The 22,773-nt window shown below is 34.0% G+C and overlaps 1 protein-coding gene across 4 annotated transcripts in view; it reads left to right on the top strand.

The window, feature by feature from the left end:
- The window catches only part of ctrip (E3 ubiquitin-protein ligase ctrip), a 155,084-nt gene that overhangs the window by 48,623 nt on the left and 83,688 nt on the right, over positions 1-22,773 (top strand). For all 4 annotated transcript variants that reach the window (XM_089092141.1, XM_089092143.1, XM_089092142.1 and 1 more), the window contains 6 exons: positions 1,790-1,980; positions 5,388-5,576; positions 6,833-6,994; positions 9,373-9,495; positions 13,377-13,568; positions 16,453-16,662. In XM_089092141.1, the coding sequence (XP_088948267.1) occupies positions 1,790-1,980; positions 5,388-5,576; positions 6,833-6,994; positions 9,373-9,495; positions 13,377-13,568; positions 16,453-16,662 (1,067 nt within the window). The remainder of the gene's footprint in view (positions 1-1,789; positions 1,981-5,387; positions 5,577-6,832; positions 6,995-9,372; positions 9,496-13,376; positions 13,569-16,452; positions 16,663-22,773) is intronic.

A 22,773-nucleotide genomic window follows, 5' to 3' on the forward strand; every position in this document is an offset into this window, starting at 1 on the left:
GCCAAATTTCTAATATCAGTACTAAGGAAGGAGCAAAGGGTAAGCTCATTTTTTTTTAGCAATGATAGAACTACTGAACTTTAGTAGACGTAAGTGATATTAATCCTCTGCCTCAGTTCCAGTCGTAGGAAATGAAATAAGAAATTCAACTAAAATCCAAGCAGAATTGGCTTGTAACAGTAGATGGCAGTAATTCCAGACACGTGAAAAAGTGCTACTCTGAATTTTTTTATATTTCTACTGATTCTTCTAAAAAAATGCTTTGGCGAAGGAGCAGGGGAACTGGTGCAAATCTTAATAACTTTTAGATTCCAATCTAAATTCAATTTGAGAGTGATGCTTGCTCGCCTGCCTCAATAGAGGTTCCGCTTGAAAACAGAAGTATAACTAAAAACGAAAGTTTGGGGAAACAAGTTCATTTAGTTTTCCTTGACATAGACTTTAAATATTCACTTCAGCTCACTCTGTAGGCTCCAGCTCAAGGATAAGTAAAACCATCCTTTCGGGGCCTTGGCAGTAGTTGCACGCAACTTCCCAAAACTTAATGTCGTATTCCTCAATCCGGCCTGAGGTCTGCAATTTCCATAGAAACTGCAGGGGTTAGACCCTTACCATTTCTCGCAATAATTTGTTATTGATGACAGTAGAAAAAAAGGGAGGAAACAGTGTTTCTCCTGTTGCATAATTCTAGGTGGCTCCTTTAAAACTTTTACTGCCAGAAAACCGGGTTTAGTGACATGTATATTATTTGCTAAGCCCAGATGAGCTGGAGAAACCATCGGTATGCTGTATCTTATGGCATTTGTGTGACATCCTGTCTATCTACTTTCGGGCTCAACGTTAAATTCTAAATATTTGGTTAGCCTGACAACCTTTCACCTTCGATTAGCATGAAGTGTCTTTTAATAAAAACTAATGTATATCAACCATGATGAGGACGTCAAAAGATAGAGAGAGAGAGAGACAGAGGAGAGTGAGAGACAGAGGAGAGAGAGGGAGAGAGGAGAGTGAGAGAGAGAGGAAGAGAGAAAAGAAAGAGATAGGGGAGAGGGAGTTTTTATTAAAAGACACTTTTCATACTTTCGAACCGCCGTCCCCCAGCATTAATACCTAAAGAAGTCATAAATAGGCAATATGAGTTCAATAAAAAATAGTTCTTGGTTACTTCTTCTGGATTACTAAAAGACCACATTTAAAAATATCACATATCATGTTCATATATTACGAGGGCTGCTGTTTTTTCAACCTCCGATCGCCTATAAACGAAAGATGGGTGAATATATAAAAAAAATATCTTGCCACCAAAAGCAATCTGCAATCAAGGTTACTTCTGCACCTTGACGACTGAGACTTTTGTCATATCACTGAACAAGCTTTGCAATATCTTTCCACAGGACGTCAATGTGTTTTTCTAAGTTACTATTTTTTTAGAAAGAGTTCGTTTATGCAAAAGTTGCAGAGGGGAATTATACTTATCCTGCCTTTGTACAACTTTGTCGTTAGGACTTGCGCTGAAAAAAGATGAACCGCCCTCTGTAGGCACTTACGATGTAGAAAAAGGGGAGAGGGGGGGGGGCTCCAGGGTCAAATCAAACTTTTGGTTCCAATTTTCTTGAGATAGGGTCAATCCTTGAGGGGGTTGCGGTACTTCAGAGAAAGTCTTCTAGGATTATCAGTTTGAGAACAACTTCCCAAAAAATTTGGAGAGATTACGTGATGAAACTCTTGTGAAACTGAATATTCGTCGAGAAAAAAAAGTATTTCCGTTTCTTATTATGTTTGTTTTCAGCACAAGTCCAGCAAATGCTTGCTGACATGCATGCGACTGGTGATGAGAAACGTCAGCTTGAAGCAACAGACAGGATGGCATCGTTTGTGCTTCACAACAACGAGGAATCACTACCAGCGTTCCCTGTCAGACAAGTCGTCAGTGCTGTGAACCATCTGTTATCAAGGGAAGAAGAAGAGAACTTTCTCATTGTAAGTGCTATTATATTGTAACAAGCATTGTGGAGGTGGTGCTAATTTATTTTATGAAGGAATGAAGCTATAAGGCAGTTAGACTTTAGAGTTGAACTCGGTGAAGTAAATCACTTTTAAATAGCCTATGACAATAGATGTCTCAAATATTTTTCTTGAACTTCAAGTTGTCATCTCAACATTTAGCTAGCCCTCCACTCTATAAAGTATTCCCTACATTTTATGTTTTATAGACTAAATATGATTTTGAATTCTTTATATCATAATAACCATTTTTTTGAACCTCGTACAAACCCACAGCAGTTGATTTAAAAAAATCTCGTTATAAAAATGCTACTTTTGTGTTTTGAACCATGTTGAAGGGGGAACAACATTTTTGCCCCCCCCCCTCCGCCATCAATGGCAATCTATAAATTTTTTCCACTTTTTTTTGGAGAACCCTTTTTGTTTCTTTTTTTTGGCTCAACTCAACCTGTTTAATATATTAACATAGAAGACAAAGGGTACAACGAGGGTTCTAGAGGAGTTTACTAGATTTCATTTGCTTTCTTCGTCTATGGTCTCCATGGTGAACAAAGAATTAAAGCCTAGAGAAATATATTTGATACGTGGAAAAGTCAAGCAGAGATTATTCATATATAACTCCTTTTGGTTAAAATTTGATATCAAATGGTATCAAATTTCAGAACTTTCTATTAAATTGGCCTCCAACACTTAAATAGATTTAATAATTTAATTAATAATTTAATAGAACTTAACCAACAATTAAATAGAACTTTCTATTAAATTGGCCTCCAACACAAAAATCATGTCATTTGTTTTGAAGCTGCTATTTGGCACAGCATGTGTCATGGATTGGGGTGGGTGATCGAGTTGTCCTGTTGAAATCTCTCTCAATCACACAAGTCTGACGTAGATTTGTACCTTGATCTTTTAGGCTCTACAAAGACACAAACATGACAATAGACGACGCAGAGGTCTTTAAAAAAATAGTATTTCTCTCGAATGTTTTAAAATGTCCTAAATACAACAGTAGAAGTGTCCTTTTTATATTTTTTTTTTCTGAGTATTTTCAAAATTGCGATTGTGCTGCCCTGGAAAGTGGACCCAAGCAGTATTATTTAATTTAGTTTTATACCTCCTCAAGCTCACCTGAAAAAAAAAACTTAAAATCATTTCCAAAAAATTTTATATATGCTCTTTAACAACCTGGATACACTTACACTCTTTTGATTTGGTTAAATTGTAAGAAAGAAGTAGTAATAGTATTAGCCCTGAAAGTTTCAACTTAATATCCCCAATCGCTCTTGGAATATTGTGATATGTCTTGTTTGCAGCGAGCATACACGCATTGCCTTTTGAATTAGTTTTAAAGCAAGATTTAGTTTTACAGCATAATGGGCAAATTGTATAGCACTGGGGGTTAAAATACCCAATATTCCTAGAGATGTACTGGACCATTCAACTATGCTAAACAAAATAGCTATCATTTAATTTTCATATAATGTAAGGCTTTTTCGATTTTATTATTTCTTAGATTGATGAAACTCAGATGGTGCACTTCGTCTTAGGGTGCTGAACTATCTAGAGTTTGAGCCCCAATACGACGCAATATTTTTCAAAAGCCTTTATTATATCATTTCAGAACAAGTTCTTTTCTTGATATTTCTCCTTACCACTTTTTTTTAAAGTTGAAGTAGTGGTAGGGGCATAGGAAGATATTGCATTGGAGCATAAGCGATATACGGACACATTTCCTTAGAACATAGGAGGGGTCAGAACACATTGCACTGGAGCTAGGGAATATACAACATATTGTATTAGAACACAGGAGGGCTCCGAAAACATTGCATTGGAGTACAAAAGTGTAGATTTTTTTTTTTTTTTTTTTTTTTTTTTTTTTTTTTTTTAGAAATAAAGATCACGGATGCGTGTTTATTTGTTTGTTGTTTTTTTTTCTTGTTGGTTTGTTGTTGTTTTTTCCGGGGGTGATCGTATCGAACCAGTGATCCTAGAAGATCAAGAGAGGACTCATTGGAACGGAAATAAAAAGTTCTAGTGCCTAATTTAAGTGATCAGAAAGATTGGAGGGCAACTAGTCCCTCTCCCACGCCCCCTTTTCTCCAAAGACACCTGATTAAAATTATGAGATAGGCGTTTGATTTAGCATAGTTGAAAGGTCCAATAATTATACCTTTGGGGATGACATGGCCCCCACAGCCCATGGGGAAAGGGCTATAAGTTATGTCCATTGTTTAAATATAGTACTTGTAATGGGAAATATACGGAAATTTTTCGGGGGAGGGATTCTTCCATGGAGAAATTTTCTGTGAGAGAAAAGCTTCTGGAAGGAAATTTCGACGAAATTTTTTAAACTGAAAGTAAGGAGCAACATTAAAATTTAAAGCACACAGAAATTATTCCGGGGGGCCTCATTCCTTGGGCTTTAAGCTAAAGTTTCTCTTTTTGTTTTAATGCATTAAGAATGACCCCTGATACACAAACCCCGTTGAATTTGAATGAGAAATCTTTAAAGAACTTAAGAACTTTAGCTTAAACAGCGAGGTATGAGTAAAGGGCAGCCCCCCCCCCCCTCATATACAGAATAATTTCTGTTCGTTTTAAGTTTTAATATTACTCCTTACTTTCACGTGTGAAACCTAGTTTTTTTTTATTTAATCCAGTTTAAGATCAGTTTGCCTTCTCTTTAGCTTTAGCTTATTTTTAGCTTCTTGGACAAAAAGTCCCAATTGCAAAGTTAACAATTTAAAGTCAAATTCAGATAATTCGTATGTGAAAGATTGCTTGAATATCATTTTGTAGCTGTGCAGTTTCCTGTATTTTGGTTCAGATGGGGGGGGGGGGGTTGGGAAGGTTACAAATATTGATTTGAACGCAATTTAAAACACAAAAATTGTGGACTATATTTAAACACCCGAAAAATAATTTGTACAAGCAGGCATGAACGTTTGGGGGAGGGGTTTTTCCACATGCCTCCCTGAAATTTTGACTGTCTATGATTTGTTTGCTTGTAACACTCCCCCCCCCCTGAAAAAAAAACTATTTCTAAGTATGTACAACTTTTCTGGGGAGCACCCCCCCTCCTCCTAAGGGTTCTACCTGGGACTTTGATCGGGAGAGGATGTTAAAGTATATTAAAAGTAATGTTGGATCTTTATTACCCATTGATTACCTGAAAATTATTAAACTGTTATGTAATTTTAAACAATTTTTTATGGGCAGTTGGTTCAACCCCTGTTAGTCTCCCTTGACCCTGGGTACAACCTTGCCCCCTTCTCTTCTTTTTCAACACTGGCTTCCTCATCTTACCTGGTACCAGCAAACGTTTTTCATCTTTGTTAAGTCTATATGTTTGCTAAAGTTGAAGTATATCTTGTGGTTTTTAGATGATTGCTGCTTGTCGTGTGTTGAAAAGTTTGATGGATGCCCTTCCAAGATCAGTAACACTTATTGCTGAAGCAATCCCTGTGCTCCTTCAGAGGCTGGAGTCTATTCTCTGCTTGGATGTTGCTGAACATGCCTTAGTTGTCCTTGAAATGTTGTCAAGAAGACATGCAAGAGCTATTCTCAACCTGGTAAGCATATAAACAGTTCTAACATTTCTAACTCTTCTCTCCCTCTCCCTACAAATACAACCATAATAATTCAATCTCTCTCTCTCTCTCTCTCTCTCTCTCTCTCTCTCTCTCTCTCTCTCTCTCTCTCTCTCTCTCTCTCTCTCTCTCTCTCTCTCTCTCTCTCTCTCTCTCTCTTCTCCATTCTCTCTCCCTCCCTCCCTCCCTTTCTATCTCTCTCTCCTTTATTTTCTCTCTTAATTCACTCTTTCTTGTCTTATTTGTCTTCCGTATGCATTTTCTTCTCCACTCACTGGTTTTACTCTTATTATCCTTGATAAAGTGATATATTCTCAGTTTTAGTGCCCTTACTTGTAGAGAAAGAAGTGTTGTGTTGTTCTAAACTAATTGATTGGCGTTTTGGCTAATTTTTGGCAATTTCAGTATTTATTCCGTGAAATTTGGACCTGAGTACGAAATGTCTAATTTAAGAAAAAAGAGACTTTCGGAAGGTAAGTAAGATCAGGGCCGTGGGCCCAGACAACAAAGACAAGATTCCCAATATCCATGTTTTCTTTAGAGGGGAGGGGCTACTGATTGTATTTTTATTTGAGAGAGACTTCTAGAAGGATTTTTGTTTGAAGGGGGAGGATAACTGCTTTTGTAAGACCAATTTACGAGTCAGAGAAATGTTCTTTTTCATAGATTTTTGTTTAATATATTCTTTTTATCTGCATCTTTACGACCAATTTAAGAATTAGAGGAATATTCTCTTGGGAGGGGGGGGGGGTCAGACCCGGCATCCCTCTCCCTGGATATGACCCGGGGTATGATATTAGTCATTTGATTGCCAAAAAAGAACGCATTATTTCATGATTACTATAATAATCAAACAATGCCACCAGGAGGAAGTGAGATACCCTGTTTAAACCCTCCTTCTCCGGAAATGTGAAAATATACATAAATTTATATGCTTTTTGATTGTATAGTTGCTTCATTATGACCTCTTCTATAGTTGACCCCCCTTCCTTCCCCCAAGAGTCAAATGGATTCCTCCAGGGGAGAAATTGCTTGGCAAAGCCTGGTCGCAAACCACCTGCTTGATACACTGCATATTTACTTTGTTCATCCGTGAACCGCTGGTATGTCTTAAAATGGCTATTCTGATCTGAGATAGAGGGGTATTTTCTGTTTGTTTTTTTTTCGTATTATAGAATTTTGCAGTGTTTCTTTTTTTTAATTTTAAAAATAACTTCGATTGTGAATATTCATTCCAGAATGGCGTTGCTGCATGTTTAACACACCTAGAATATCTATCAAATGAATCAAAGCGAGCTGCTCTTTCCATTGTTGCTCAGTGTTGCCAGCATTTAAACCCGGACGATTTTAATATGCTCAGAGAGTGTTTCCCGATTTTGGCAGATTATCTATCATTGGAGGTATGTTCAAAAAAATATAAACATATATAAAAAATTAAGTTTATGTCTTTTTCTTTCCGTGCAACAAAAATAATGTTAGTAGTTGCACAAAACAGCAGAAAAAACAATTCCAAGGTATTTAGTTGCTAAGCTGTCGATATGGACGAAAAATTTGACAGTGAAAGTCGGACTGTACGCATTTCAGTCCAAACTCCTCGTTAAGTCATTTCCCTAGAAGCCACTAGAAATAGAAAAATAAAAAAAACTATCTTTATTAAAGGTAAAGAATACGCCATTCGACTTTACTGTCCCTACCGGCGGTGCAGATATCCAGTAAGCTGAATTCAGTCAAACACAGTCAACTGAAAACTTTAGTCAATAATGGCATTGTACTACTTTATTTTTCAATTTGATCAAAATCTGTGGTCATTTACCAAAACGCTAAATTTAAAATGTTAGTAATTATTCGATAATCTGTCGATGCATTTGCAATATTGTAATATATGACAACATGGGCTAAATAATTCTGAAAACTACCAGTGGGGCGCTAATGGCTTACATTGACATTGTGTTACATTCAGTTAAATTTTATTAGTGCACGGTTCTCCGTTAATTTTTTTTCTGTCGATAAATTTTTGGGAGCCGATAAATTCATCAGTTGAATATCAGTTTAGAACCTTACCTTACCTAAGACCTTAATTCCTCCTTTGTCTCCAGACGTACACAGAGAATCCAGAAAGAGGCTCCAGTCATCCCTCATATTCGCTACTGCCCACACGTATTCCCATTGGAGCTGGACGTCCGTGTGATGCGTTTTAGTTTGGGTTTATATTTCAGCTTTATCCTCAGTTTCTAGGAAAGAACATGCACTTGACTCATGTCAGTGCCATCAAATATATTGACAGCTTGTGTTTTGTCCTACTTTACTATTTTGTTTTTAGGCCCATAAATGTGTTGACAGTATTTGTCTAGGCTTTTACTGGACGGTGGAATCTTTTCAGTGCAATATGGATCAGCCAGAAGGTTAATTTGTACATTGTCAATATGTGATGATATTAACAGTGAATGTATCAATACACTGATAATGTTTCAAAAAATATTGAAACATTGACGACCTTACCTTGAACCTTACTTCCTCCGGAGCCATTGGTGGCGCATAGAGCGTCGACGGAGCCTCTACTCGTCCCGAAGCGGTGCTGCAGCGATATCTTCCCATTCATGTACTAATGAGGTCTCAGTGGTCCTCAGATCTCGGTCGAAAGTTCGCCGCAAAGTGTTCTTCGGACGACCTTGTCTCTTTTGTTGTCTAGTTTCCGAAGGTAGACTGTCCGAGGAAGGCGGCCTTCTTTCATATGGAGTACATGTCATAAATATGCCCCACTCTTCTTCCTTAGTACAATGGTAATGAGAGGCTTGCCTGTTCAACTGCGCATTGCTACTAGACTGCCAGTGGTTTATATTAACGTAATATTACATCAAATCATTTTATATTATTGTTCTATCATCCGACTTCCAAAATTTTCCATGAAAAGTTTTTGTTCATGTTTTGTTATTAAAATATAAATTCATCAACTGAATCTCAGTTGAGCACGTGATCTTACAATTTTTCTTTTCTCTTTACTCGTATAATATCGAATGTCTCTTGATGTATGCCTGTGTGTCCTGTATGTTTGACAAGATTGTTCATCTAATCGCCAAGAAACTTTAAGAAGATATTGAATGTACCTACTCTTGCGAAGGTTTTTAGGTATAAATCCCCCCCCCCCTCACCCAGCAAGGCCTTTTAAATTTTCGAATAATTTTCATGCTGATTGAAACTAGAGACCCTGAACACAAATTCTCGAAAGTTGCTTTTATTCACATTTTCTGGATATTAATTATCCAACAACGTCTGACGGGTAAGTTAATTATCCTACCCTAACTTTTCAGATACTTTTAAATGAAAAACAAGATCGTTATTTTATACCTGCGGAAGATTTTCCGGGATAAATTTTCCGCGGAAGAATTTTGTTTTGGGAAGGATTGTCTGCGGTTACTTTTAAATTTAAAAATACGATCGTTGTTAATACACGGGGGATGGGAAATTTTCCATGGGGAGGGGAGAGTTTTTCGCAGGGGAAGTTTCAATGGGAATTTCTCCTTGAATTTCCTTTCTTTTGAGATTGCAACAAACCTGACGAGCTAGCTAGTTTGAAATAATTAACTGCGGGTCTAGCTCCTATTCTCAGAAGTGGATCAAAGATGGAAAGGATGAACGAGTTTTTTTTTTCAACTTTACTCTTCTGTTGTTTTTTTTTTTTTTTTTTTACCAAAACATGCATTGACAAAATGTATTTTGTCTTACTAGTGTGCGTTTAGTTCCTTTTTACCTAATTGGTACTATTTTTTTTTTTTTTCAGGATCAGAAATGTGTTGACAATATATGTCTAGCCTTGTGTCGGATTGCAGAAGCATTTCAAAGTAACAGAGAACAGTTGCGGGAGATAGCTGGCAAGTCTCTGTTGACTAATCTACAACAGCTTGTAAGTAAATTTACACACTATCCTACACTAGAATATTTTTAGGATCCCTGACTAGTCAAATTCTGGACCTCGGTAAATTGCTTTATATATATATATATATATATATATATATATATATATATATATATATATATATATATATATATATATATATATATATATATATATATATATATATATATATATATATATATATATATATATATATATATATATATATATATATATATAGATATATATATATATATATATATATATATATATATACATATATATATATATATATATATATATATATATATATATATATATATATATATATATATATATATATATATATATATATATATATATACACATTTCCACTATTTTGTAGCGGTGTAAAATATAGCGGTCAATATCTTGTAAATAATTTTTTGTACTTCAGTGAAAAGTTTTTTTTTTTTTTTTTTTATAGAATTTATACACATTGACTTATGATGGGAACTTTATGTAAGATAAAATAATATTTGTTTCAAGAGGTGCATCAATAGCTCTAATAGAGCTGAACTCGCTTCTTAGGTCAAGTAAAGAAAAAAAAAGCCAGAAATACAAAACCAAACTGAAACGACAAAGAAAAACAAACGAACCTTAAAAACTGATTAAAACTGAAATATGTCATACGTAAAAGGATCAGTAAAACATATTAAAAAATATTAAGGAATTTAGTAAAATAAAGAGTACAAAAACAAAGTTTCCAGAATTAAGAAAAAAAAACTTCATGCAATGAACTGCAAAATGGAAATAGATGAGGGTTAAACAGGCCAGTTTTTCTTTTGACCAATTCCCAACCTCCCTCTCCCAAGCCTGGTCCATCGCTCTCTCCCAGCAAATGTGGTTACCTCAAAATTATAGGTTTTTTTAAGCGGCAGCAGGTGAGTTGTTAGTAGTAGTACTTGCTCCCAATGGTCAATCAACCAATCATTTCGAGACTGGCAAGGTAGGAACAAGATTTCATTCATGTGTTTGTAAAATTTTGTAATTCTGAAGTATGAGTTTAACCTATGTAAATTCTAACATCGATTCGATTTTATAGACCTATACTTTACTTTGTTTGTTCTTTTTTTCTATTTATATTTTACTATTGTGACGAATAAAAAACAAAAAACTATTTCAGCGTGCTATCGGTTTTGTTTTTGAAATAAAGGGGATTTGACTTGATTTTGATTTGCTTTGAACTTCCTTCATGTTTGGGGTTGCTGAAGAGCGGAAGTATCTTATCAGTTTTGCTGTGAGCAACTTTTTATATATATATATATATATATATATATATATATTAAACATTCAAACACTGACTTTTTAAAATATTTACTTATGAAAAAAGGGAGAGAGAGTTTATTCAAATATGTCACAGCCTACAACTTTTATCAGACGATGCGGGACTCCATAGACTTGGCAAAAAAACATGTGATATAATAGCAATAAATAAAGAAAATACATGTGTAACCACTTACAGATTAAAGTTAACCACTAAAAATCAACCGCCCGACATTTGAAGGTGCCAAAGCAATGGAAGCCCGTGCTACAACTGGAAGCGAATCAGACCAAACGCAAGGCGTGGTAGGGACTTGTGTTGTAAGGACAACGTGAGTAATATGACGAACTGTCGGACGCAAAAATATTAAGCCGGAATATCAATATATATATATATATATATACATATATATATATATATATATATATATATATATATATATATATATATATATATATATATATATATATATATATATATATATATATATATATATATATATATATATATATATAATTAAACTGACAATGCAGATTTTTTTCAGTAAATTCATTTGAATTTTTTCAGTAAAGTACAAATTATATTCTGGCTTTTAGAAAGGATAGGGTTTAGAACCCTACTCAGATTAATTTGTAAGTGCCCAGTGCAGCCATATAAAAGAAGCACATGCAAGGACTTGAAAAGGGATATCTAAGAGGAGTTCAACAGCAGATGGATTTGAAACCTTAGCAACTAGTCTTGCCTTCTCGCGAAGAGAGGCTATTCTTCAGCATACGTAGGATGCCCAGATTCCTGGATATCTTAATGGCGTCATTTATTAATGGCGTCAAGAAGAATTCCATGGCAAACCGTATTGGGTTAGCTTAGTAAATAATTTCTGAGACCACACTGGCTAAACATGATAAAACGAAACAGTAGTAAAAAAAGAGAAAAACGAGAATTAGACAAACCAGTGAAAAATGTGGGTTGGCACACAGATATTTTAACCAGTACCCCCTCTTGACCATCATTAGTGCAAGGTAATACTGGAAGAAATACTAATAAAAATCCTTGGATGGTATACAAACAATTTCAAACCTTAAAACAGTGAATAACAATAATTTGAAGTCCCTTTCTATGTAACGGAGAAATCGTAACTGGATGAAAAGACACAGTACTGAATGGGAATTCAATTTTTTAATTTGACAAACGAAACTCAGAGAGGAGAGAAAGTAACAAAAATGAAAAATAAAATAAAAAAGGGTGAAAAAACGTGTATTTTTTCAGCCAGCGAACCATTAATATTACAAAATATAAGAAAATATTTCGACATGGACCTCCACCAAGTCGTCCTCAGTGATAAACAAAAAAAAAAAAAAAAAAAAAAACGAAAATCTAACCTTTCGAAGTTTACTAAACAAAGGCAGAACAGACACTCATGGTTCATGGTTCATGTCTTCATGGTTCGCTGGCTGACAAAATCCTCGTTTTTTCACCCTTTTTTATTTTATTTTTCATTTTTGTTACTTTCTCTCCTCTCTGAGTTTCATTTGTCATGTATAGCCAGTGTGGTCTAAGAATGTATTTTTTAATTTATACAGAGCATTTTTAAAAGCTAAACGCTTTCCAGGTAAAACATCATCACAGATTAGGTTAGGTTGCAAAATGTGATTTTTTTTTATTTATATTTAAGTAAAAACGATCAGAATTAATTAGTTCATTATAAATGGGGCTTAAATAGGTTTCTCCCATGGCTCTATTGAGAACAAATTTTCGGTGAATGTACTTTTTTATCTCAACTGCCTCCCTGAAAACTTGGATGAGACCTTTAACAGGGGCAATAATTGAGGTGTTATCGAATAAAACGAAATGGTGCGGGTTGTCATACACATGCTGAGCCAAGGCGGAATCAAAAGTCTCAGGCCTTTGGCATAGCTTTGTCGATTGAGGACCTGTGTTTCAACAATCTCTCCCCCAATTGCTGATGGGTTCTTCCAACATAGAAACAGTCACATGAACATGGAACCCTATATACACCACTGCCCAAAATAGGGCTCGTTTTATCTTTACCGCTGTTAAAATAGTTTAGCTTAGGTTTAAACTACTTGCTATAGTTTTTCTATTAATCGAATGAGATATTCCCTCTAACCGCGGGAACCATTTGTATCACTAAGATATATCCTCTGCTCCGTTTTTTTTTTCTTTTTCTTTTTTTTTGTAATATCTTTAAATTGCTTACAATATCTTTTCATTAATCAATTCCTGGAGTTGTGTTATTATTTGTCTGTTTTTTATTAAATTAAAAATAAGTCAAGTTAAGACATTTAGTATAGAGCTGATTTCAAAAGGAGGAGGCCGTAAGCTAACTTAGGGGCCTAAATAACGCAAAAAGATTGAATTCTTAAAATAGAATTGGTCACATGCCAATAGGGAGATGACCATCTCGCCAGATTTAGGGAACCTCCTTTCCCCTACCCCTTCTTCCCGTCTGAAAGATTTTTGGGAACATTGAATCTCTTTTTGTCCCTTTCTTAAAAAGCTTCAAACGTGCTAAATTATGTTTATGGGTATTACCTGTTAGATTTTTGAGTCCTTTTTTTTCATATAGTTGATGTCGTCTCCGCCAATGTTTAGTTCATCGACGTTTGTTTTAATCATTCGAATTTACTCTGTGATTTGCTCACAGTGCCAGGATATTGCCCTGACAGTTCTAAGGAATAATTTTGCTGATACTCTGTTATATTTATTGCGTGGAAGTCCAGAAGCAGCTCACTCAATAGCCTCAACTTCAAACAAGGAGGTAATCTATGGTTTCTTCTTTTATTCTTTTTTTTCCCTTTACCTCTCTAATTGTTTGTATAGCCCTGTAAACATACTTGCATGCTAGGGATGGGGCATGGGAGAGGATAAATCACCCCCTGACACTAGGAAAAACGACCCTTCCCCCTACGAAAAATAGACAATTCTCAGTTAAAAAATAGAATATTCTCAGTTAACTCGCTGCTTGTAGGGCAATTGTCGTCGTCCCAATCTGTTCTTTTTTTTCCCTTTACCTCTCTAATTGTTTGTATAGCCCTGTAAACATGCTTGCATGCTAGGGAAGGGGCATGGGATAGGATAAATCACCCCCTGACACTAGGAAAAACGACCCTTCCCCCTACGAAAAATAGACAAATTTTAATATAAAATCTAGTGAGGTACTTAAATAATAAATAATTACTACGTGCAAGTTAGTCTCTGCCTTTAAAATCATTCGTGGGAACTTATATTCAAAAGACTTTTAGACGTGGTTCGTGAATAGACCCGGCAAAGGATGGCAAAAATTTTATGAATTAAATTAGAAGACTAAAGGTAGAGCTTATGCCTATGGATTATGGATTTTATGCCTTGGTATTACGTTTTTGCGAGTCGGACGAACATTTTTCTGGAGGGGGGGGGGCAACCCCTTAGATACGGCCGTTTTCTTTCCACAATTAACGCTTAATTTATATTTTTAATACCCCACCCCCAATTTAAATTACGGAAATGACAATGTTGATTTTTCAATCTGAAATCATGTTTTTACGTCTTGTAGCTATCCTTGATGTCCAGAAGTTCAGCAGAACTGTTTGACATTGTTTCATTAGTGTCTGAGCTCCTACCGAAACTGCCGAGAGACAACATATTCTCAGTTAACTCGCTGCTTGTAGGGAAATTGTCGTCGTCCCAATCTGTTCTTTTTTTTCCCTTTACCTCTCTAATTGTTTGTATAGCCCTGTAAACTTGCTTGCATGCTAGGGAAGGGGCATGGGAGAGGATAAATCACCCCCTGACACTAGGAAAAACGACCCTTCCCCCTACGAAAAATAGACAAATTTTAATATAAAATCTAGTGAGGTACTTAAATAATAAATAATTACTACGTGCAAGTTAGTCTCTGCCTTTAAAATCATTCGTGGGAACTTATATTCAAAAGACTTTTAGACGTGGTTCGTGAATGGACCCGGCAAAGGATGGCAAAAATTTTATGAATTAAATTAGAAGACTAAAGGTAGAGCTATTGAAAGGGGGGGGGGGCTAAAAATTAATAATACGAAAGAAATAGCCACATTTGATCTTGAATTATTTAGTTTTAAATTCATTTGTACAACCGTGTCATTAATTCATACATTTAAAGGGCCGCTGAGGCCCATTAACTGGCGCAGACAAACCCTTTATAGTGGGGAGGATCCCCCCTACATATGCTACTAAGTTTTCGTGGATGCTGGACTACAGACTGCACAACCGCTTTCGAGAAAATTGATTAGGAGTTGACAAAGATGGCATTGTTTCCCAATATTCGGTTCGTTTCTTCTTATGTACATCGATTTTTTTGGCAGTATATTTCTGTGTTTTATTTTAGTATATCGCTTAGTGTGAGCTCGGCTAAGTCTATTTTCACTACACTTTTTATGCGTCATTTTGAATAGTTGCAGTTATAAGAAGAATTCAATCCCTGGCACCTTCTACTTTTGATGTTTTCAAGTGCTTTTTGCGATATAAATCAGATGTCTCAATGCCTGCTAATTTATTGTTTTTTAATGCCTGCACATTGTAAAATTTGTTGTTTTTCATATTATTGCTATTGCTCACTATTCATTTTTTACTATTATTTATTTATTTCGACCTATTATATGTTGTTGTAATGGTTATTTATTCACTCTTATTATTAAAATCATATCAAGCGTTGTGCGGTTAAATAATATGTCTGCAAATTCATACGTTCTGTTTCATATCGTGGTTGTAATACAATGCTGGTTGTAAAGCTTTGATAAATCGATACACAGATCGGAAACTTACCTCTTTGGTTTTTTGAAAAAATTAACTTTTTTGTTTTTTATTCTCATTTTCCCAATTAATTCATTATAGGTTATCAATTTTCACAGCGGTTGCAAGCGGGACAACTTCAAAAAGCTAATGTTTGCAATTGTAGAAAAAAAAAACAGGTGGTTTTAATCTCAGTTAGATCAAAAATGTCTTTTAGAAATCCAGGAATTAGTTAGAAGAAGGTAGAATATTTAATGGTGGGGAAGAAAGAGTAGAATACTTTTCCTCGGTTTACTGAACTTGTTGATATGTAGTTTTCTCTTGGTAAAATTACGCTTTTTGATTAATTAAAGGATATTAAGGTTAGTAACTCGGTTTTGCAAAAAAAAACAAAAAACCCTCAGTTTAGCATACCATAGATAATAATAAACCCTATCTTTATAAATTATAGTTGTCAAGAACTGAGGCAAAAAAAAAAAAAAAAAAAAAAATGAAGGCTAGTACACCTGTGTTACCATTAACGGATATAAATCAGGTTAATGTGTGAATTTGTAGTAATAAACAATTTAAAAGTTCACTTCTTTTTCATTGATTTTTAAACTTCATTATCCAAAGAAATTTGTCTTCAAAGATTTTTGCCCTCACTCCAACTATTTAAAAAATTAGTATTTAGTTTAGTTATTATAAAACTAAAAAATTAGGATTTTTATGCCTTGGTATTACGTTTTTGCGAGTCGGACGAACATTTTTCTGGAGGGGGGGGGCAACCCCTTAGATACGGCCGTTTTCTTTCCACAATTCACGCGTAATTTCTATTTTTAATACCCCACCCCCTATTTAATTTACGGAAATGACAATGTTGATTTTTCAATCTGAAATCATGTTTTTACGTCTTGTAGCTATCCTTGATGTCCAGAAGTTCAGCAGAACTGTTTGATATTGTTTCATTAGTGTCTGAGCTCCTACCGAAACTGCCGAGAGACAACATATTCTCAGTTAACTCGCTGCTTGTAGGGCAATTGTCGTCGTCCCAATCTGTTCACTGGTGCTGGAAAGACGAAAAGGGACAATGGAAACCTTATAAGCTACCAGACTCGAGGGTTATTGAGGTATCACATTTGAATCAAATTAAATCGCTACTAATTGTAATTTTTTTAATTACTAGTAATAATTAGTATTATTATTCGTTAGTAATCCAGAAAGAAAAGGGAAAATTATTTTGCCTGACTTGTGGACTATATTTTTAACGCATTGTCACTTTAAGGATGCCTCCCTGATTAAACGTTGGATATTTGAATTATAGATATGTTTTTTATTCGTAGGTTCTATAATTTTGTTAAGAAAAATTGGAGTTCACAGTAGAAAGTCCTATTAATAGTTATTTTCATGAACTTTTCGTGGAGACCAGCAATTTTTTTATGAACCAAGACTAGGCCTCCCTGATTGAACACATTTTAATTATACAACCGTATTTTCTTCGTATTTTTGTAATTTTCTGCGTAAGAAGGCCTCCCTGATTAAACGTTGGACATTTGAATTATAGATATGTTTTTTATTCGTAGGTTCGATAATTTTGTTAAGAAAAATTGGAGTTCACAGTAGAAAGTCCTATTAATAGTTATTTTCATGAACTTTTCGTGGAGACCAGCAATTTTTCTATGAACCAAGACTAGGCCTCCCTGATTGAACACATTTTAATTATACAACCGTATTTTCTTCGTATTTTTGTAATTTTCTTCGTAAGAAGGCCTCCCTGATTAAACGTTGGACATTTGAATTATAGATATGTTTTTTATTCGTAGGTTCTATAATTTTGTTAAGAAAATTGGAGTTCACAGTAGAAAGTCCTATTAATAGTTATTTTCATGAACTTTTCGTGGAGACCAGCAATTTTTTTATGAACCAAGACTAGGCCTCCCTGATTGAACACATTTTAATTATACAACCGTATTTTCTTCGTATTTTTGTAATTTTCTTCGTAAGAAGGCCTCCTGATTAAACGTTGGACATTTGAATTATAGATATGTTTTTTATTCGTAGGTTCTATAATTTTGTTAAGAAAAATTGGAGTTCACAGTAGAAAGTCCTATTAATAGTTATTTTCATGAACTTTTCGTGGAGACCAGCAATTTTTTTTATGAACCAAGACTAGGCCTCCCTGATTGAACACATTTTAATTATACAACCGTATTTTCTTCGTATTTTTGTAATTTTCTTCGTAAGAAGGCCTCCCTGATTAAACGTTGGACATTTGAATTATAGATATGTTTTTTATTCGTAGGTTCTATAATTTTTTTAAGAAAAATTGGAGTTCACAGTAGAAAGTCCTATTAATAGTTATTTTCATGAACTTTTCGTGGAGACCAGCAATTTTTTTATGAACCAAGACTAGGCCTCCCTGATTGAACACATTTTAATTATACAACCGTATTTTCTTCGTATTTTTGTAATTTTCTTCGTAAGAAGGCCTCCCTGATTAAACGTTGGACATTTGAATTATAGATATGTTTTTTATTCGTAGGTTCTATAATTTTGTTAAGAAAAATTGGAGTTCACAGTAGAAAGTCCTATTAATAGTTATTTTCATGAACTTTTCGTGGAGACCAGCAATTTTTCTATGAACCAAGACTAGGCCTCCCTGATTGAACACATTTTAATTATACAACCGTATTTTCTTCGTATTTTTGTAATTTTCTTCGTAAGAAGGCCTCCCTGATTAAACGTTGGACATTTGAATTATAGATATGTTTTTTATTCGTAGGTTCTATAATTTTGTTAAGAAAAATTGGAGTTCACAGTAGAAAGTCCTATTAATAGTTATTTTCATGAACTTTTCGTGGAGACCAGCAATTTTTTTATGAACCAAGACTAGGCCTCCCTGATTGAACACATTTTAATTATACAACCGTATTTTCTTCGTATTTTTGTAATTTTCTTCGTAAGAAGGCCTCCCTGATTAAACGCTGGACATTTGAATTATAGATATGTTTTTTATTCGTAGGTTCTATAATTTTGTTAAGAAAAATTGGAGTTCACAGTAGAAAGTCCTATTAATAGTTATTTTCATGAACTTTTCGTGGAGACCAGCAATTTTTCTATGAACCAAGACTAGGCCTCCCTGATTGAACACATTTTAATTATACAACCGTATTTTCTTCGTATTTTTGTAATTTTCTTCGTAAGAAGGCCTCCCTGATTAAACGTTGGACATTTGAATTATAGATATGTTTTTTATTCGTAGGTTCTATAATTTTGTTAAGAAAAATTGGAGTTCACAGTAGAAAGTCCTATTAATAGTTATTTTCATGAACTTTTCGTGGAGACCAGCAATTTTTTTATGAACCAAGACTAGGCCTCCCTGATTGAACACATTTTAATTATACAACCGTATTTTCTTCGTATTTTTGTAATTTTCTTCGTAAGAAGGCCTCCCTGATTAAACGTTGGACATTTGAATTATAGATATGTTTTTTATTCGTAGGTTCTATAATTTTGTTAAGAAAAATTGGAGTTCACAGTAGAAAGTCCTATTAATAGTTATTTTCATGAACTTTTCGTGGAGACCAGCAATTTTTTTATGAACCAAGACTAGGCCTCCCTGATTGAACACATTTTAATTATACAACCGTATTTTCTTCGTATTTTTGTAATTTTCTTCGTAAGAAGGCCTCCCTGATTAAACGTTGGACATTTGAATTATAGATATGTTTTTTATTCGTAGGTTCTATAATTTTGTTAAGAAAAATTGGAGTTCACATTAGAAAGTCCTATTAATAGTTATTTTCATGAACTTTTCGTGGAGACCAGCAATTTTTTTATGAACCAAGACTAGGCCTCCCTGATTGAACACATTTTAATTATACAACCGTATTTTCTTCGTATTTTTGTAATTTTCTTCGTAAGAAGGCCTCCCTGATTAAACGCTGGACATTTGAATTATAGATATGTTTTTTATTCGTAGGTTCTATAATTTTGTTAAGAAAAATTGGAGTTCACAGTAGAAAGTCCTATTAATAGTTATTTTCATGAACTTTTCGTGGAGACCAGCAATTTTTTTATGAACCAAGACTAGGCCTCCCTGATTGAACACATTTTAATTATACAACCGTATTTTCTTCGTATTTTTGTAATTTTCTTCGTAAGAAGGCCTCCCTGATTAAACGCTGGACATTTGAATTATAGATATGTTTTTTATTCGTAGGTTCTATAATTTTGTTAAGAAAAATTGGAGTTCACAGTAGAAAGTCCTATTAATAGTTATTTTCATGAACTTTTCGTGGAGACCAGCAATTTTTTTATGAACCAAGACTAGGCCTCCCTGATTGTACACATTTTAATTATACAACCGTATTTTATTAGTATTTTTGTAATTTTCTTCGTAAGAAGGCCTCCCTGATTAAACGTTGGACATTTGAATTATAGATATGTTTTTTATTCGTAGGTTCTATAATTTTGTTAAGAAAAATTGGAGTTCACAGTAGAAAGTCCTATTAATAGTTATTTTCATGAACTTTTCGTGGAGACCAGCAATTTTTTTATGAACCAAGACTAGGCCTCCCTGATTGAACACATTTTAATTATACAACCGTATTTTCTTCGTATTTTTGTAATTTTCTTCGTAAGAAGGCCTCCCTGATTAAACGTTGGACATTTGAATTATAGATATGTTTTTTATTCGTAGGTTCTATAATTTTGTTAAGAAAAATTGGAGTTCACAGTAGAAAGTCCTATTAATAGTTATTTTCATGAACTTTTCGTGGAGACCAGCAATTTTTTTATGAACCAAGACTAGGCCTCCCTGATTGAACACATATTAATTATACAACCGTATTTTCTTCGTATTTTTGTAATTTTCTTCGTAAGAAGGCCTCCCTGATTAAACGTTGGACATTTGAATTATAGATATGTTTTTTATTCGTAGGTTCTATAATTTTGTTAAGAAAAATTGGAGTTCACAGTAGAAAGTCCTATTAATAGTTATTTTCATGAACTTTTCGTGGAGACCAGCAATTTTTCTATGAACCAAGACTAGGCCTCCCTGATTGAACACATTTTAATTATACAACCGTATTTTCTTCGTATTTTTGTAATTTTCTTCGTAAGAAGGCCTCCCTGATTAAACGTTGGACATTTGAATTATAGATATGTTTTTTATTCGTAGGTTCTATAATTTTGTTAAGAAAAATTGGAGTTCACTGTAGAAAGTCCTATTAATAGTTATTTTCATGAACTTTTCGTGGAGACCAGCAATTTTTTTATGAACCAAGACTAGGCCTCCCTGATTGAACACATTTTAATTATACAACCGTATTTTCTTCGTATTTTTGTAATTTTCTTCGTAAGAAGGCCTCCCTGATTAAACGTTGGACATTTGAATTATAGATATGTTTTTTATTCGTAGGTTCTATAATTTTGTTAAGAAAAATTGGAGTTCACAGTAGAAAGTCCTATTAGTAGTTATTTTCATGAACTTTTCGTGGAGACCAGCAATTTTTTTATGAACCAAGACTAGGCCTCCCTGATTGAACACATTTTAATTATACAACCGTATTTTCTTCTTATTTTTGTAATTTTCTTCGTAAGAAGGCCTCCCTGATTAAACGTTGGACATTTGAATTATAGATATGTTTTTTATTCGTAGGTTCTATAATTTTGTTAAGAAAAATTGGAGTTCACAGTAGAAAGTCCTATTAATAGTTATTTTCATGAACTTTTCGTGGAGACCAGCAATTTTTTTATGAACCAAGACTAGGCCTCCCTGATTGAATACATTATAATTATACAACCGTATTTTCTTCGTATTTTTGTAATTTTCTTCGTAAGAAGGCCTCCCTGATTAAACGTTGGACATTTGAATTATAGATATGTTTTTTATTCGTAGGTTCTATAATTTTGTTAAGAAAAATTGGAGTTCACAGTAGAAAGTCCTATTAATAGTTATATTCATGAACTTTTCGTGGAGACCAGCAATTTTTTTATGAACCAAGACTAGGCCTCCCTGATTGAACACATTTTAATTATACAACCGTATTTTCTTCGTATTTTTGTAATTTTCTTCGTAAGAAGGCCTCCCTGATTAAACGTTGGACATTTGAATTATAGATATGTTTTTTATTCGTAGGTTCTATAATTTTGTTAAGAAAAATTGGAGTTCACAGTAGAAAGTCCTATTAATAGTTATTTTCATGAACTTTTCGTGGAGACCAGCAATTTTTTTATGAACCAAGACTAGGCCTCCCTGATTGAACACATTTTAATTATACAACCGTATTTTCTTCGTATTTTTGTAATTTTCTTCGTATTTTGTAATACGTATTTTTGTAATTTTCTTCGTAAGGAGGCCTCCCTGATTAAACGTTGGACATTTGAATTATAGATATGTTTTTTATTCGTAGGTTCTATAATTTCGTTAAGAAAACTTGGAGTTCACAGTAGAAAGTCCTATTAATAGCTATTTTCATGAACTTTTCGTGGAGACCAGCAATTTTTTTATGAACCAAGACTAGGCCTCCCTGATTGAATGGTATACATTTTAATTATACAACCGTATTTTCTTCGTATTTTTGTATTCATAATCAATCTTAACGCGGGGTTGGGCTTTAGATCTGGTCTACGTAAGAATAGGTCATCCCTCTAATAGATGAAGTGATAAGTAAGGACGTAAAGGAAGTTGCAATTTCATTGAAGGGGTTAAAAAGTGAAACTTTGAATAGATTTGGGGGCAGGAGTGTGGACAAGTTGTTCTCAAGCGGTTTGTTGCTGCAGTGAGTCGCTAGTAGTAGCAATAGCTGTGTAGAAGAACAGAGCGGCCGATATTTTGAAAAAATCGATTTATTAGATAACCAAAAAGGCTTCATCACCAATTAGTCCATTAGATATTTTATTATTTATTAGGCTATTATTATTATTTATTATTATTATTTATATTATTTATTATTAGTAATTAGATATTTTATTATTACAATCATTGCGTTTGTTCTCTCCTTTAGAAGATGCTGCTAATTTATCGAATACAAGTTTTACATATTAATTCTGGTGTTACTTGGGCTAAAGCTCTCTTGCGTGCACTGCTCGATTCAGTGAATGTTTTTGAGGTACTAATTTCATAGATAGATAAGTGTATTAAAGCCCAAAAATACGGCCATGAACAAAAAAAACAGCACAAATATACTAAACTTACATCGGCGGTAATCATAAAAAGAACAAATATAATGAACTTA

The sequence above is a fragment of the Artemia sp. Qi Xiang Cuo genome, chromosome 7 (assembly GCF_049724085.1).
Source record: "Artemia sp. Qi Xiang Cuo chromosome 7, ASM4972408v1, whole genome shotgun sequence".
Classification (NCBI taxonomy): domain Eukaryota; kingdom Metazoa; phylum Arthropoda; class Branchiopoda; order Anostraca; family Artemiidae; genus Artemia; species Artemia sp. Qi Xiang Cuo.